General features: G+C 33.3%; 1 protein-coding gene across 3 annotated transcripts in view; it reads left to right on the top strand.

Annotated features, from left to right (window-relative positions):
• MYOCD (myocardin) overlaps positions 1-19,292 on the top strand; it is a 116,386-nt gene that overhangs the window by 86,208 nt on the left and 10,886 nt on the right. For all 3 annotated transcript variants that reach the window (XM_031965524.1, XM_031965523.1, XM_031965525.1), the window contains exons 8-10: positions 1,435-1,682; positions 3,321-3,471; positions 5,935-6,864. In XM_031965524.1, the coding sequence (XP_031821384.1) occupies positions 1,435-1,682; positions 3,321-3,471; positions 5,935-6,864 (1,329 nt within the window). The remainder of the gene's footprint in view (positions 1-1,434; positions 1,683-3,320; positions 3,472-5,934; positions 6,865-19,292) is intronic.

The raw sequence follows: 19,292 nt of genomic DNA, 5'->3' as shown, positions 1-19,292 counted from the left end.
CCTTCCTTTTCTCTCTCTAGCCCTTTCCCCCTTTAAGCTTCCTTTTCTTTGTTTTCTTCTTTGCTAATAAAGTAAAATGCAAGCTCCTTGAAGGCAAGAATTGACATTCTTTCTGCCCAAATCTGTATTCTCATCCTTCAGCAAACTGCCTGGCACTTTTAATGCTATTTATTGACTATTGAGGCTGTCACACTCCTCAAAACAGCAAAGGATACTGGAAAGGATCCTGGTCAGAAGCCTTGGGTTTAAATCTCAATTCTGCCATTTATCAGCCATTAACTATAGGAAAAAAAACATATAACTACTGTATACCTCAAGTTTTATTTTTTTAGCTATAAAATGAGAGAATACTAGTATTATTGTCCTGTTGTAAATAAAATTACTTTGCAAATATTAAGAAATAATATAAATGTGTGAGTTAATATCATTGTTATACTATCTACCAAGTAAATTAAAATTTTCATATCTTCCTGAACCTCTATCTACCTCTCCTCTCTCTACTTTTGACTACCACTATCCTGTTTGCCTTTGTCATTATATCTTCAATATTTTTCATTCAATGTACTTTCATGATATTTTAGAATTACCAATTTTTTTTCCTTTACTCTATTTTAGGTTGACTAAATCCTGGTACAGAGAGTGACCTTATAATCAATAAACTATACTCAGATCTCAAAATAGATTTCATGTAAAGCCAATATGGTTTAGTAGCAAACTGGCAATCATACTATTCTAGAGCTGGAAGGAAACTCAGAGAGCATCTGATCTGACCCTGTAATTTTTACAAATAAAGAAAATAAGACTCAAGAATTTTAAATGACTTAAGACAGCTTCCCACAGGTTCTACATCTGAGTCCAGATCCGCTGACGCCAGAGCCAATGTTTTTTCCTCTATACTATATGACAGGGAAATCTTAATTCTGACATTTAATGTCTCTGAATCTCATTTTCTGTATTGGTAAAATGGGAATAACAATAGTTATAATATCTATCTCAGGATTTTTTTAGGATAAAGTGAGATGATGTATATAAATTATACAGTTTAAAACATTGTTTAAAATTAGCTATTGTTAAATAACAAATCCTGGCCATAGTGTCTTTGTCATTTAAATCATAAAGGGTGCTCTTTCCTTCTCTCATCTTTCAACTTGGAGAGGGGAGAGGGACTGCTTTACCTGCTGACCAGAGTTCTTAATTCACTCCCCACACCATGAAGTGATATTTTTTGGTTTAATGATTGAGATTGAAAGTGATGATTCATTATGATCCATTCTTATTAGGAGGATATATCTTCTGGAAGACAAGGGCCAAATTCATTTTTCTGTATTTTGTTTCTGTAATTCAAAAAATTACCTACAAAGAAATGTTCCATGATATTTCATTTTCTTGTCTATATACTAACTCTTATGCTTATTTTCCCAATATCCTTTGCAGTCTAAGTCCTTTAGTGACAGCAAAAATCGGCACAAAAAAACAAAGGAAACCAAACCAAAGGTGAAGAAGCTCAAATATCACCAGTATATTCCCCCTGATCAAAAGGCAGAAAAATCTCCTCCACCTATGGACTCTGCTTATGCTAGGCTTCTGCAGCAGCAACAACTTTTCTTACAATTGCAAATCCTCAGCCAACAGCAACAGCAGCAACGATTCAGCCACCCAGGACATCATCAAGCTCAGCTAAAGTGAGTCAATTATAAACTCATTACAATCTCTTATTTCTATGTCATTTATTTTTTATTTTATTTTTAATTTTTGAAATAAAATAAACATTTCCTTAACACCATACAATAAAAAGATGATTGTACATAAAACTGCAAATCTATTATGGACAACTTGCTATTCCTTTCAAATATGCATATATTTGACTATCATATAATTTTTTTTTTCTTCACTCCACTCTCTGCCCTAAAGACATTTTCCTATTTACCTATTGCATGTCACTTATATATTGATCATATGCTATCTTTCATTATTCTGTATCTGGTTGTATACTGTCTTCTATTGTTTTAACTTTGTCTTCCCAGCTAGATTTTTATTTACCAGGGTACTGAGGCCAAAACAAGTATGTTGGGGAACTTATGTCTAGAGAGAAGTGATGATGAAAAAAAAGAGATAGCTTGAGAAGAGCAATCCCTCAGAATAGGAAGTTCTGAGTCTGTAAAGAGAACTCATTCCACCAAACCACTGACTGAGAATAAATAATGCCAATGTGGCATTAAACTTTGTAAAGTTTAACCCTTTTTAGGACAAGAATTGTGTTTTATGTCATCTGGTAACTTAAAAGTGTCCAGTCAGCAGTCACTGTAGTTTGTTGTTTGTCCTCCTTCAAACCTTAATCTCTTATCACAATTGATACGTTATATGAGCAGACAAAATCATCAGCTAGTCCTATGTTTTCCTGCCTCCAAAAGAAGTACTAATTAACAGATATTAAAGTGGAATTAAGAATAAAAGGAGAAACTATTTCTAGACTCCTACCAAACAATCAAAATTCTGAAAGATGAGGGGAGGGGAAAGGAACTTGAATAGATAAGGATTAACCTCAGAAGGGTATTAACCCTAAGGGAGCAAGTACAATTTATCTCTAAGAGTCTTGTTAATTCTTGGAAGAAACAAAGAAGCTTATTTTTTCTATTTATAATACTACTGTGCCCAATTTTAAGAAAATCCAGTATATAAATTATAAACTTATAAAACTAATAAATTTAGGGCATAATATCACAAATGGAATCTTTCTTAAGTAATAAAGATTTATAGTAGAATTCCTTTAAATAAAATATTTTAATTTTGTGAAAGTCAATTGTTTGGCCCTACTTTTCAAAAAACATATATTAGATAAGATGAAGCAACACTTGTATTTAGAGCAAAGACAGAAATATAACTCCACATGGAAAAGAGAATATCTCTCTAATTTGTTTTCATATGAATTATAGTTTAAGAGGGAAAGGAAAATTATCTAAGCACTTGATACAATATATCCAAGAACTGCATAACTGAATAAGAGTTGACCAAGAAACTCAAAAACAGAAACAATCCAAAATTTTGTCATTAACTCTCTGTAAATTTAAGATAAAAAAATTTCTCCTCTATTCATTCTTTCTCATTTCGTGATGGAAATTATTCCTAGTTCTCATCATATTCAAGCTTTTAAACTTTCCTGTACTAGGATATGGACAATCCAGGCCCTAAATTGTTACTGAAGAGCCTAAATAAAAATATGCTGCCAGACTGATCAATCAATATCAACACACATTTATTAAAAACCTATGTGCGAGATAAACTATGAAATTGTCTAAAATCTTCCAATGTCTATTTTTTAGGGAACCTAATGAAGAATTGATCAGAAATCCAAACTCAGCAGTTTCCATAAGCAATACTCTTCTGTCTCCTGCAAAAACTACCTTTTCTGGACAAACTGGCATTTCTTCTCTCAAGCTCGGTCCTCTTCCATCAAATCTGGATGATCTGAAGGTATAGGTTTTGATGACTATAAAAAAAGAAGAAGAAAAAAAAAGATTGTATAGCAGAAATCACCAATAGCAGGTTGTGTAGCAGCAATATTATGTGGGTGCCCTAGGTAATAGTAGTCTATATTTGTGCTATATCAAAGGAGAGAAGAATTTTTATCATTGCATAAAATCCTAGTCATCAACCACTTTTTAGAATTCCCTGCTCCACACTAATAATGTATTATGTAATATTACATAATTGCAATCAACTCCATAATAGTGTAACTTGACTCCTTTCCATGAACGAATCTACCAAAAAATCCTTAGCCAATATATTTTCAGAAGTGGGGAAGCACAGTATCATCCTTGCAGGAAAATCCCTATTTAAGTCTGCAGTTTGTCTCTATCTTGTAGAGAGTGTAGGACATTAAGAACCTAAACGATTTGCCCACTGTCACACAATTTGCTTTAGAAGCAGAATTTGGAATAAAGTTTTACTGATTCTGAGACTTGCATGTTACATACACTTCCTGCTAGAAATCTATGCACAGAATGTATCCCTTTAACTAAAAGTCATATCTGAGACTAAACACTTCCACATTTATAATTTTCTATTGGCATTTCATTCATATTTTGGTGGCTACAATCAAAAGATTTTTGCAAAAAAATCTGTTGAAATTGTCTAGTGAGAGTATTCTGATCTGGTAAGAACATCTGAAATATTTGTGTTCATGCTGATGCCACATTTTAGGAAAAACATTAATAGGCTAGAGTATATTCAAGGTTGGGACATGGTAATAAATCTCATATCCATGATAAAGATTACTTGCATGAAATTAGAACATTTATCCTGGAGAAGAGAACCAGGGAAACAGAAAATAGTAGGGGAAAAACTGGGGAAGGAAAATGGAGAAGAGAAATGATACCTATTTTTAAATATTTTATCATAAAAGAGAGAATTTTGATTTGTTCTGTCAAGTTGCAGAGAAGACAACTAAAAACAGTGAATTCAAAGCAGAAAAGCAGATTTGAACTGCAAATAAGGATAACCTTAATAATTGGAGCTGTCCAAAATAGAAATGAGATGTCTTAGGAAGTAACTAGTTTTCTATAACTAGATTCTTGAAACAAATGTTTACTATTGGATAAGCACATTCTCTGCTAAAGAAAAATCATTAAAATGAAATTGGGGAAAAATAGACTATTGAGATTACATCCAAGAATGGGAGTCAAGGATTTTATTTTGTTTATTTTTACTTGAACCTAAACTTATATTTGACATTATAGAATTCATGGTGAAAATAAGAATACCACTTATAACATGGTTATTTAATGATGAAATAATCTCCCAAATATAATTCCTAACCTCTATTCCTTATGTGATAAGGTACTTATGTGATAAGGTAAGTCAAAGAATTAAAATCTAACCAATTTGATTTGAAGTGACTCCAAATGTAAATATATCAGAGTTAATCATTAAATATGATTTTATTTAAAATGTCTCATATTTGACCAGAAAGAGTTTGTCTAGCAACTTTTTAAAAAGACAGTAACAACAACAACAACAACAACAAAAAGACAGTAACATCATCTATGGCCAGTAGAGGACACTCAAAGCTAGAATTCTTCCTCGTGGCTGCTGCTGCTTTCTCTTTTCAATTTTTCCCTTTCAATTACTGAAAACCTCATTACTTCCTCTGTGCCACCGTAGTTTTCTGAATTCATTTCCAAATGGAACAATTCAAAAAACATTTATCAAGAACTTCCTACATCTAAGGCATCAAGAACTTCCTACATTCAATGCTAAAGAGAAACACACAACCACAACACACGCACACACATGCGTGCATGTGCGCACATACACACACACACCTACACACACAGGAAAAAACAATACTTCCAAGGAACTTGCATTAAAGTTAATATTTTTAATGTAAAAGTTTTTTTTCAATTACTTTTCCTTATCCTCTGTTTCCCATGGAATATTTTTTTCTCTTTCCTGTGAGAAAAATAAACAGATATTATAGGAAAAAGTAGTTTTCTCCAGGTAGTTAAATAATAATCGATGAATTGGGATGAGGGCTTAGAGATTAAATAAGAGAAATGTAGTAATTTAATAATTAATGAGGAAATGTCTAAGTATGACTTTAGAACTCAGAATGATGAGATTAAATACACAAATTAGAAAATCAGTAGACTTATAACCTATAAATAGATAGGTTCACTCCACATATGGCATTACAAACGGGGTTCATCTTTTTGACCTATTGCATATATACCAACATTTGCCCTCTATACAAACTCATATATATTAATTAATGTATCAAAAAGAATAAGGGAAAATTCATCTAAATATATTCTTATTTTAATTATATAATAAGTTTTTCTGGTTAACAATACACATTTGCACACTATTAATAACAGGTTTTGTTATGAGTATACTGAAAAAACAATCTAAATTCTAATAGTTCCTTTGTTGTTTTAGGTCTCTGAATTGAGACAACAACTTCGAATAAGGGGTCTACCTGTCTCTGGCACTAAAACAACTCTCATGAATCGTCTTCGACCTTTCCAGGACTGCCCTGGGACCACAGTGCCAAACTTTAGTGACATAACTACTATCACTTTTCCTGTCAACCCAGCCAATACTCTAACCAGTTACCAGTCCTCCTCTACTAGTGTCTTAACTAATGGCTTCTATCACTTTGGTAGCACCAGCTCCACACCACCTATTTCCCCAGCTTCATCTGATGTCTCAGTCACTGGATCTCTACCAGATACATTCAATGATACTTCACCATCATTTGTTCTGCAGCCCTCTCCTGTCCACATTTGTGCAGAGGAGAGCCTAATGAGCAGCCTCAATGGTGGATGCATCCAGTCTGATTTAGATGGAATTGATTCTGAAAAGGACAAGATGTTAGTAGAGAAGCAAAAGGTGATTAATGAACTTACCATGAAGCTACAGCAAGAGCAAAAACAAGTGGAAGAGCTGAGGATGCAACTTCGGAAGCAGAAGAGGAATAATTGTACAAAGAAGAAACAGTCACAGACACATTTCTTTGGTGTTCCCATTAAAAAAGAAGATACTATATGCAGTTGCCCTTTTCCATCGAAACAAACATCTGTGAAAATACAGAATAATAGTTCAGAGAAAGAATTAAGTACTCAATGCCTTTCCCTTCTAAACAATCATTGTGTTGAGACTATAGGACAGACCAATGTACTTTATTCCACATTTCTTAGTCCTCAGAATTCTCCCCAACATTCCCCTCTTGGAGCTGCAAAAAGTCCACAACATATCAGTCCGTCCCCTTCACCCAACAACCATTACCTCCTCTCCTCATCTTCTAGCTCCCAAGGAGAGAGACATAATGGCCTCTCACAAATTCAAAGCCAAGTGTGTTCAATTCAGGTAAGGAGTTCCCTGGGAATATGCAAAATTTATTAAGAATGAACTTTTAAAGAGCTACAGTTTATCATTTCAGTTTACAAGATAGGCTTTGAGAAATGCTGGCCATACAGGCCTTCATAAAAAGAATTTGTACTTTAGCTAGGTCTCTTTAGGAAGGAGTCATTCAAATTTTAAAATATTAAATGTCAACTTTTTGTTAATCACTGTGCTAAATAAGTTCTCAGTACCTTCTCTTAGGAAATATACAATCTAGTGGAGAAATGTAATATAAATTAAGATCTTTTCTAGTTCTAGTCTATGATAAAAAGGAAAATACAATATAATAATAATAACTAGCATTTATGTAATGCTTTAAGTCCTGTGAAATACTTTAAATGTTATCTCATTTGGTCTATACAACTCTCTTAGGTAGATGCTATTATTACCCCCCATTTAAAAAAAAATTAAGGAAATAGAGACTCACAGAGTTTAAGTAACTTTTACATATAGATAAGCCTGAAATCAGATTTCAAAGTAGATATATTCCTGACTCTAAATCTAGTATTGAAACAATTATACCATGCCATCTCCTTGCTTCTATCTACTCTATGAAGTGACACCATAATTTTCTCTACCTGATAATTCATCAAATATTTGAAGATAGTTCTCATAATATAAAAAGAAACATTGGGTCAAATACCGAGGAAGTAAATTTTAGTTCTGCTCTATCTTGAACCACATGATCATTTCAATAAAATTAAAGATATTTGTCCCTTTCCAGTCACATGGCCACCAGCTTAGTTCAGATCCATATGTTTGGCCTTTTGCAAAAGTTGAGACTCTAATTTCTCACTCCTCTAAATCACACTTCTTACAAATGCTAACGGCTATTTCTAACGCACGGGTTTTATGTTATTCCCTTGCTCAAAAAACTCTAATATTAGTTTCTAAAATAAATTATTAACTTCTTTCACATATCTGTATTACCTCCTACCTCACAAGGCTATGGTTATTAGTATCTAATCAGATATTCATATAGAAAACATGTTGTAATTATAAAATAATTGTAAAATTGCTTGTTGGAATTGCTCTTTGAAAATTTGTTTGGGAGACTAGGCATATTATTGTGAATATTTTCACTGAGGGTAAATCTTCAGCTTTTGAAGATGGATTTTATTTTAGGAACTAACCAAATTAATCACTCAGGGATTTTTAGTTACTTCTTAAGTCAAAGGTTAGATTTTCTCTCCCTAAAAATATTCAAAACAATAAACTCAGCATCTCAAGATAATTCCCAATGAGAAACAAAAACAAATAAACTATATCAGTATTATTAAGTATATTTTGGGGGCAGCTAGATGGCGCAGTAGATAGCACATTGGCCCTGAAGTCAGTAGAACTTGAGTTCCAGCCTAAAATACTTAATCCTTTCTAGTTGTGTGACCCTGAGCAAAGCCACTTAACCCCAATTGCCTCAGGAAAAAAAAACCAAAAGTATTTTCCAGGGTATCTTTTAAAGGAATTTTACTTGGATCTTATTACTTACTTGTATATCAAAATGTTACTTTGTTTAAAATACAACTGGCCTTATTTCAGTATGGTCATTTTGTTTGGTGTTTTCCCCATATCCTTGAAAATTTAATCACAGTAACATTGATAAGATTTTCAGTCAGTTGTTGTGTGAAACTATTTTAGAGATTATTTTTCAGGAGAAAAGCTACTTTGTGCATTCAATAACATATTTATTGAATGCATGCTATATTTTTATGCTATATACCATGAGTGATTAAAAGATAAATGAGATATTGTCCCTGCCTTCAAGGACCTTACAGACTAAAGAAAGAATAATAAAAGTATAAATGATAAAAGAGTTAGAACATGCTATTGCATTTCAAAAAAGGAAGTAAGTACACCAAAAGGATAAGATCCAAATGAGTGAAAATGACTTATGAATTTGATAGGAGTGGACCAAGCTGTGTTTGAGGAGTTGATTCACCAGATCCAAGCAGCCACATTTCAGAGTATTAAAAACAGTGACAAATGTGATTTCTAAGCCACTGTCAATGATATTGGAAAGAATGATATAGAGCTAAATAATGATATGTGTGTGTGTGTGTGTGTGTGTGTGTGTGTGTGTGTGTGTGTATAAAGAGAGAGAGAAAAAGAGAGAGAGAGCATCACACCTCAGTAAAGACTTGATGACATCACAAGAAGAAATCAGTAGGAGGGAGGAGACAGCAGTAACAACAGCATTGGATAATGAGAAATACTGAAATAATAGAAATATTACCAAGGTAGATTGAGATGTCCTTACTGCTCAGCTTCCTTTCACATTTGTCTATTTATGTGCTTCTTGCATGTATGTGTCCTCTCACTTGTTGGTGTGGTAATCTGGGGAATAATAATACATATAAATATCTGGTAAAATGTGGAAATAATCTTATCTATATTGTATAATTCTGTTTACTCAAATGCCCTTTATTTTGTCATGCCATATTATTTTGATTTTCCATTTTCATAGGATTACTAGACTAGTAAATGAGAAGAAAGTGTAAACTAGATGATGCCACAAGTAGGCAGACTGATTCAAAGCTATTGAATGACCAGACCAGAAGACTGAATTCATGTTAGTTTAGAAGGAAGTCTCTAGTTGTGTGATCTCAAAGTTAGGAATTGTACTGTTTGTCAGTTTTGTCAGTTCAGTTACTCTCTCCCTTCACTGAACTTTGATGATAACATATTAATAGATGGCATTGTTACCATATATAAAAATAACACAAAGCTGGAAAGAATAATTCATGTTTTGATGAATGATTCAACATCTAAATTAATAGCTACTATTAGAAGATTATAGGTTGACAGATTAAAATTTAAGACTAAAGTGAAATTTAATAAGGATAAATTAATTTCAGAAAATAAATTTTGTAAGTATAAGATAAAGGAAGGTAATTTTCTCAGAAAAATTTCCCAGAGTCAATCTTAGTATGACTCAACAATGTGATATGGTAGTCAAAATGATTAATGTGATCTTAAACTGCATTTAACAGTAGTGAGAAGGAGAAATCAGCCACTTGTTAAGCATCTATTATGTACGAAGCACTATACTAAACATTTTATAAATATTATTTCTTTTGATTCTTAGAACAATGCTGGGAAGTAAGTACCAATTTATGGTTAAGAAAACCAAAACAGACAAAAGTTGAGTGACTTGCCCAGAATTACCAGCTAATAAGTGTCTAAAACTCAATTTAAATTCAGATCTTTCTACTTGATTGCAGATCAGACACCGTACCCACCATGTCACCTAGCTGCCTTTTTTGAGAAGTAAGGCAGATGATAGATCCATTATATTTCATCTTGTTCTATCTACATGTCAAATACTATGTTCACTTTTGAATGCTGTAGAAGAATATCAATAATCTAAAGAACATCCAGGAGAGAGATCAGAATGGTGAAGGGGTTTAAGATCATATCATACAAAGCTTTGGAGATGTTTAAGCTAGAAAACAAAATAAAGAAAACATGATAGCTTTCTTCAAATATCTGAAGAGTGTCATATGAAAGAAATATTACATTTATTCTTCTCTGTCTCAGAGGCAGGAACTAGGACCAAAATACTTAGAAGTTACTGAGAAGCAGATTTCAACTCTATATAGAGCTTACAAAAAATAGAGTCTACTGCCTTGGAAGATAAGACAATTATAGAAGGGATTCTCTGTCAAGGATAAGTTTGGACTAAGTGTCCTATAATCAAGGAAGACTTTATGAAGAACAATACTTGAGCTTACTTTTGAAGAATGAATCAGATTTAAAAGGAAAAAAGCATGCTTTAATCTACATTGACTCTTTTTAATTTAATTTTTTTTATCAAAGCTTTTCATTTTTCAAAACATATGCATGGACAATTCTTCAACATTAGCCTTTGCAAAACTCTATTCCAATTTTCCTTCCCCTTTCCCCCATGCCCTCCCCTAGATGGCAAGTAGGAATGAATCAGATTTTAATGGCATTCCAGAAAGACAGAGTTTAGGGATAAGGAAGTGGTTTAGCTTGTTTAAGGTACTGGGTATATGATAATAGTTGTGGGCTTTAAGATTGGAATGGTAATTGGAACCAAATTGTGGAACTGACTGCTACAATAAGAAGTTCATAAAGTTTTTTAGTAGAAAATGTTTTGGGAAGGTGAATTACCTAATCAAAGGACTATGTAAATTGCCTGTATTAGCAAGATCACTTTGTCAAGGAATATAGGATGAATTAAAGAAGAAATTTTGAAAACAGATAGACGAGATAATATAATTTTGCAATAGTCTAAGAAAGAGGTACTAAGAACTTGCAAATAGGCTAATGGCACTGAGACTGCCTCTGAGATGATAAATTAGAAAGAAACTACATCAGCAGAAATTGGAAACTGATTAGATATAGAGAGCAAAGAAAAGTATGGAATAAAATATTTATCAGAAGTTTTGATCCTGGAAAATGCCAGTTACATCCAGAAAGAAAACTATAGAGTCTGAATGTGCATCAAAGCATTCATTTTCACTTTTTTGTTTTCACATTTCTCACAGTATTTTTTTCTTTTGGTCTGATTTGTCTTGTACAACGTGACAAATATGGAAATATGTTTTACCTATATCAAATTGCTTGCTGTCTTGGGAAGGGGGGAGGTAAGGGAAGGAGGATGAAAAAAATTAGAACGCAAAATTTTACAAAAATGTATGTTGAAAACTATCTTTACATAAAATACTATTAAAAATGTAAAAAATTTTTTTTCAAAAAAGAAGTTTTAATCCTGTTAGAAAAAAAATTAAAACAATTATGGAAGGTAAAAGTGAGAATTGGTTTGTGGGGATAGGATCATGGAGTTTAGATTGGAATACATGTCAAGCCCTAGATGATTAGTTCAGTTTAGGAAATATTGAAGTTTGTCACTTGACTTTTATATGTGACTTCAGACAGAAGAAGTAAAAACAAAACTAGGGAAAAAGAAGGAAAAATAGATTACAGGAAGGAAAAAAACACTGACTAATAATCGGAATGATTGGAAAATTAAAATTGATTCTTTGAATAGTAGTTTCTTTGTTTTCACTCAAGGGTGTTGCTAGAGATGGAAGAGACCTGAGTATGTTTATAGACGTTAGGGAAATAGCTAATGGACAGAAAGGTTTTGAAAATAAGTGAAAGAGCTAGAATAATGGGGACAATTTTTGGGGATAGAATGAAATTCCGTGTGCATATTCAGACATTAGGCTTGCAAAGGAGAAGGGCCGTCTTTTCCTGCCAGACAAAGATAATTATAATTTTTCCTGATCTCTGCAAGTGAAAGCACTACCTCAAATTATTTTGTATTTACTTTTTTTTTTAATACTTATAACTTTTTATTGACAGAATCCATGCCAGGGTAATTTTTTGCAACATTATCCCTTGCACTCACTTCTGTTCCACTTTTGGCCCTCCCTCCCTCCACCCCCTCCTCCAGATGGCAAACAGTCCTATACATGTTAAATATAACACAATATATCCTAGATACAAGAGAAATGTAACAGTTTACATTCATTTCCCAGTGTTCTTTCTTTGGGTGTAGCTGGCTTCTGTCCATCATTGATCAATTGAAACTGAGTTAGAGCTTCTCTTTGTCAAAGAAATCCACTTCCATCAGAATACATCCTCATATAGTATCGTTGTTGAAGTATATAATGATCTCTTGGTTCTGCTCATTTCACTTAGCATCAATTTATGTAAGTCTCTCCAAGTCTCTCTGTATTCATCCTGCTGGTCATTTCTTACAGAACAATAATATTCCATAACATTCATATACCACAATTTACCCAGCCATTTTCCAATTGATGGGCATCCCTTCATTTTCCAGTTTCTAGCCACTACAAACAGGGCTGCCACAAACATTTTGGCACATACAGGTCCCTTTTCCTTCTTTAGTACCTCTTTGGGGTATAAGTCCAATAGTAGCACTGCTGGGTCAAAGGGTATACACAGTTTGATAACTTTTGGGGCATAATTCCAGATTGCTCTCCAGAATGGTTGGATGCCTTCACAACTCCACCAACAATGCATCAGTGTCCCAGTTTTCCCGCATCCCCTCCAACATTCATCGTTTTTTCCTGTCATCTTAGCCAATCTGACAGATGTGTAGTGGTATCTCAAAGTTGTCTTAATTTGCATTTCTCTGAGCAATAGTGATTTGGAATACTCTTTCATGTGGATGGAAATAGTTTCAATTTCATCATCTGAAAATTGTCTGTTCATATCCTTTGACCATTTATCAATTGGAGAATGGCTTGATTTCTTATAAATTACAGTCAATTCTCTATATATTTTGGAAATGAGGCCTTTATCAGAACTTTTAACTGTGAAAATGTTTTCCCAGTTTGTTGCTTCCCTTCTAATCTTTCTTGCATTAGTTTTGTTTGTACAAAGACTTTTTAATTTGATGTAATCAAAACTTTCTGTTTTGTGATCAATAATGGTCTCTAGTTCATCTTTGCTCACAAATTTCTTCCTCCTCCACAAGTCTGAGAGATAAACTATCCTATGTTCCTCTAATTTATTTATAATTTCATTCTTTATGCCTAAATCATGGACCCATTATGATCTTATCTTGGTATATGATGTTAAGTGTGGGTCCATGCCTAATTTCTGCCATACTAATTTACAGTTATCCCAGCAGTTTTTGTCAAATAATGAATTCTTATCCCAAAAGTTTGTCAAACACTAGATTGCTATAGTTGACTATTTTGTCTTGTGAACCGAACCTATTCCACTGATCAACTAATCTATTTCTTAGCCAATACCAAATGGTTTTGGTGACTGCTGCTTTATAATATAGTTTTAGATCAGGTACAGCTAGGCCACCTTCATTTGATTTTTTTTTTCATTAATTCCCTTGAGATTCTCGACCTTTTGTTCTTCCATATGAATTTTGTTGTTATTTTTTCTAGATCATTAAAATATTTTCTTGGGAGTCTGATTGGTATAGCACTAAATAGATTAGTTTAGGGAGTATTGTCATCTTTATTATATTCACTCGGCCTATCCAAGAGCACTTAACATTTTTCCAATTATTTAAATCTGACTTTATTTGTGTGGAAAGTTTTTTTTTTAATTTAGCTCATATAATTCTTGACTTTCCTTTGGTACATAAATTCATAGTACATAATCTTGGTACATAAATACATAGATTCCCAAGTATTTTATGCTATCAACAGTTATTTTGAATGGAATTTCTCTTTGTATCTCTTGCTGTTGTATTTTGTTGGTGATGTATAAAAATTCTGAGGATTTATGGGGATTGATTTTGTATCCTGCAACTTTGCTAAAGTTGTGAATTATCTCTAATAGCTTTTAAAAATTATTTCTAATAGCTTTTCAGTAGAATCTCTGGGGTTCTCTAAGTATACCATCATATCATCTGCAAAGAGTAACAGTTTGGTTTCCTCATGGCCTACTCTAATTCCTTTAATCTCTTTCTCAACTCTTATTGCCAAGACTAACGTTTCTAATACAATATTGAATAATAATGGTGATAGTGGGCAACCTTGCTTCACTCCAGGTCTTACTGGGAAAGGTTCCAGTTTTTCCCCATTGCATATGATGCTGCTTACTGACGGTTTTAAATATATGCTTCTGAATATTTTAAGGAAAAGTTCATTTATTCCTATACTCTCAAGAGTTTTTATTAGGAATGAATGTTGGATTTTATCAAATGCTTTTTCTGCATCTATTGAGATGATCATATGGTTTTTCTTAGTTTGGTTATTGATATAGTCAATTATGCTAATAGTTTTCCTAATACTGAACCAACCCTGCATTCCTGGTATAAATCCTACTTGGTCATAGTGTATTATCCTGGGGATGATTTTCTGTAACCTTTTTGCTAATATTTTATTCAAGATTTTAGCAGCAATATTCATTAGGGAGATTGATCTAGAATTTTCGTTCTCTGTTTTCAACCTACCTGGTTTAGGTATCAGTACCATGCCTGTGTCATAAAAAAGAGTTTGGTAAGACTCCTTCAATCCCTATTTTTTCAAATAGTTTGTATAGCATTGGAGTTCATTGTTCTTTAAATGTTTTGGAGAATTCACATGTAAATCCATCTGGTCCTGGGGATTTTTTCTTAGGAAGTTGGTTAATAGACATTCTATTTCTTTTTCTAAAGATACTTTTTAGGATATTTCTTCTTCCTCTTTAATCTCAAGCTTATTTTGAAGGTATTCTTCCATTTCATTTAAGTTGTCAATTTATTGGATAAAGTTGGGCAAAGTAACTCTTTTTTGCTCAATTTCCTCTTCGTTAGTGGTGAGTTCTCCCTTTTTCATTTTAAGACTGAAATTTGATTTTCCTCTTTCCTTTTTTTAAATCAGATTTACTAAGGTTTGTCTATTTTGTTGGTTTTTCAAGAACCAACTCTTAGTTTATTAATTAATTCAATGTTTTTTTACTTTCAATTTTATTGATCTCTCCTTTAATTTTAAATTTCAAGTTTAATGTTTGACTGGGGTTTTTTAATTTGTTTCTTTTCAGCATTTTTTAATTCGCCCAATTCATTACCTTCTCTTTCTATTTTATGAAGTAGGCCTCTAGAGATATCAATTTCCCCTTTTTCCACTTTGGCTGCATCCCAAATTTTGGTATGACGTCTCATTTTGTCATTTTCTTGGGTGAATTTTAATTATAACCTTTCCCCAATCATTCTTTAGTATAATTATTTAGTTTCAATTATTTTTGGTCTATTTTCCCTGACTTTTTTGGAATTAATTTCATTCAACGTGGTCTAAAAGGATGCATTTATTATTTCTGTTTGCATTTGAGTTTGGTTTTTGTCCTAATATGGTAATTTTGTATGGTTCCATGAACTGCTGAGGAAAAAAAGTGTACTCCTTTCTGTCTCAATTAGTTTTCTCGAGATCTATCATATCAATTTTCTATATTCTTTTACCTCTTTGACTTCTTTCTTATTTATTTTGTAGTTTATTTATGTAATTCTGAAATTACAAAGTTGAGATCTCCACTATTATGGTTTGCTTCTTTTCTTCTTGCAGCTCTCTTAATTTCTCTTTTAAGAATTTAGATGCTACACCACTTGGTGCATATATGTTTAATATTGATATTTCTTCATTATCTATGCTACCTTTTAGCAAGATATAGTGCCCGTCCTTATCTCTTTTAATTAGATCAATTTTTGCTTTTGTTTGAGCTGAGATCAGGATGGCTACCCCTGCTTTTTTAATTTCACCTGAAACATAGTAGATTCTGCTCCAACCTTTTACCTTTACTCTGTAGATCTCCCTCTTCAGGTGTGTTTCCTGAAACAACATATGGTAGGATTCTGGCTTTTAATCCATTCTGCTAACCACTTCCTCTTTATGGGGGAGTTTACCCCTTCACATTTGTTAAAATCAATTCTGTTTGCTTCCTATCTTGTTCTTTTTTATGCTTTTCTTCCTTCTTTCCCCTTCCCCTCCCCAATAAATTATGGCATCCGCTTCTCCCCCTCCCTTTTATTCCCCTCTCTCTGCCTTAGGTTCCTCCCCCTATCTTTTCCTTTTCCTCCATTTCTTTATTCCCTTCCATTACTTATTCCTTTCTTTCCTTTTCCTTCCCACTTTTCAATGAGGTGGGAAAGTTTCATCATAAATTGAATATGTCTAAAAGTTTTTTTCTCTTTAAGCCAATTCTGATGGCAGTAAGATACCTATATTTTATCCCCTCCATTTTTCTCTGATATAATGGTTTCCTTTCCTCTTCATGAGATTAAACTTTTCCTTTTTCTGTTACAATTCCTTTCCACCTCTATTTCTAGAACAAAGGTATACATGTATTCTTTATATCTTTATAGCGAAAATGGTTCCCAAGTTTCTTTTACCTTTTTTGGTTTCTCTTGGTTCTATATTTGTAGATCAAATTTTTTGTTAAGTTCTGTTTTTTTCATCAAAAATAGGTGAAATTCCCTTATTTCGTTTAATGTCCATCTTCTTCCCTGGGAAAAGATGCTCATTCTGGCTGGGTAAGTTATTTTTGATTGCATACCAAGTTCCTTAGCCTTTGGGAATATCATATTCCAGGCCCTTCGATCCTTTAATGTGGACGCTGCTAGATCCTGGGTAATCCTTATTGTGGCTCCTCTATATTTGAATTGGTTTTTCTAGCCGCTTGCAGTATTTTTTCCTTTGTCTGATAGTTCTGGCATTTGGCCACTATATTTCTTGGTGTTTTGATTTTAGGATCCCTTTCAGTAGGTGATCAGTGAATCCTTTCAATGTTTATTTTACCCTCTGTTTCTATGACTTCTGGGCAGTTCTCTTTGAAAATTTCCTGGAAAATAATGTCCAGGCTCTTTTTTTCATCATATTTTTCTGGGAGTCCACTAATTCTTAGATTGTCTCTCCTAGATTTATTTTCCAAATCTATTGTTTTCCCAAGAAGGTATTTCATATTTTTTCCCATTGTTTCATTTTTTGGTTTTGCTTGACTGATTCTTGTTGTCTCCTTGATTCATTCAATTCTATTTGTTTGATTCTGATTTTCAATTAACTATTTTCTTCACAACTTTTTAAATATCTTTTTCTAATTGTCCAATTGAGTTTTTAAGTGAGTTGTTTTGTTCTATGGAATTTTTTTCCATTTTCCCAATTTTATTTTTTAGAGAGCTATTTTCTGTTTCCAGTTCACTAATCCTATTTTTCAACGATTTGATTTCTTTATCCACTCTGTCTTTAAATGAGTGGGATGATTTCTCCAGACTCTCTTGCCAAGCTGCCCTTTCCTTTTTCCATTTTTCTTCTACCTCTCTTGTGAGAGCCTTTTTAATTTCTTCTATGAGATTCATCTGTGCTGAGGACCAGATGATATCCTCCTGTGGGGATTCACCTGGAGACAGTCTGTTTTTAGTTTCCTCAGGGTTTAGAGCAGGGGTCCTCAAACTTTTTAAATAGGGGGTCAGTTCACTGTCCCTCAGACTGTTGGAGGGCCGGACTATGGTAAAAACAAAAACTGTGAACAAATTCCTATGCATGCTGCATATATCTTATTTTGAAGTGAAAAAACAAAATGGGAACAAATACAATATTTAACATGAAGTAAAGTTAAATCAACAAACTTACCAGTATTTCAATGGGAACAATGGGCCTGCTTTTGGCTAATGAGATGGTCAATGTCTGGTTCCATATTTGTCACTGCTAGTCATAACAAGTGATGCAAGTGTGCATACGTTAGTCTTAATCTGGTTGGAGATTTCAAATGTTTCACTCTAGAAAAAGTCTATTCACAGACATAAATGCTGCCAAAGATGGTTGCCATTTTGAGTGCATGGTTCCTGAGATTAGGATATGTCTCAGAGGGGAGAGATGCATAGAAATTATGAAGGCTGCTTGACTTGAATGTGTCTTTCAGAGAGTCACAATTCTGCAGTTCAGTCAGTTCCATTTGGTAAATTGTATCCACATTTTCAATGTCAATAGAAAATGGGTTATGGAAAAGCTGAATGTCCTGTTCATGGAAATGAAGCTCTTTAAATCTAAATTGGAACTCTTTTTGCAATTTTTCTAATGAATCCACATATGTTTTGTTTGGGAATGCAATCAGCAGTTTTTCTGCTAACAGATTTTGAGTTGTGGGGAGATGGCAGAAGTTTTCCTCCTTCACTTGTTTGATGAGGAGGACTAATTTTACTTCAAATGCTTTGACATGTGATTGCATATCACAGATGAGCTTCCCCTTTCCTTGAAGTTGCATATTGAAATTGTTGAGTAGCTCTGTTACATCTGTCAGAAAGGCAAGGTGCCATTTCCATTCTGCATCATTGAGCTCTAGTACTTCTTTGTTTTTTGAAAGCAGAAAAGTTGTAATTTGTGGAAGTAAGTCATAGAAATGTTTCAAAACTCTCCCTCAACTGAGCCAATGGACTTCTGTGTGATATAGAACATCTTCATACTCAACATTTAGCTCAGACAGAAATTCCTGAAATTGTCTGTGATTTAGTGCATTAGCTCTAATGAAGTTAACACAATATACCACAATTTTCATAACAGAGTCCCACTACAGTGATTTATTACACAGCACTTGTTGGTGGATGAGGCAGTATATGGCTATTGGATGAGAATGGTTATGTTTGTCCATCTCTTGGTTAATGTGAGTAATTACTCCTTTTTTAGACCCCACCATGCTAGGAGCACCATCAGTCACACTGGCAAGTTTAGCCTAGTCCAGCTCCAAACCATTCATAGTTTGGCAAACTTTTTCATAGATATCCTCTCCTGTAGTTGTTCCTTTGATGCTTTACAGTGCAGCAAGCTTTTCTATGACTTCAAAATAATCATTCATCCCATGAATAAAAATGAGAAGTTGTGCAGAATCACGAACATCATTGCTTTCGTTGAGTGCCAAGGAAAAATATGAAATTTTTTTATGGAGTTTTGTAAATGCTGATGCAG

This window comes from Sarcophilus harrisii, chromosome 4, assembly GCF_902635505.1.
Source record: "Sarcophilus harrisii chromosome 4, mSarHar1.11, whole genome shotgun sequence".
Classification (NCBI taxonomy): domain Eukaryota; kingdom Metazoa; phylum Chordata; class Mammalia; order Dasyuromorphia; family Dasyuridae; genus Sarcophilus; species Sarcophilus harrisii.
The sequence above is the reverse complement of the archived record's forward strand: the minus strand, read 5'-3'. Positions and strand labels throughout refer to the sequence as shown.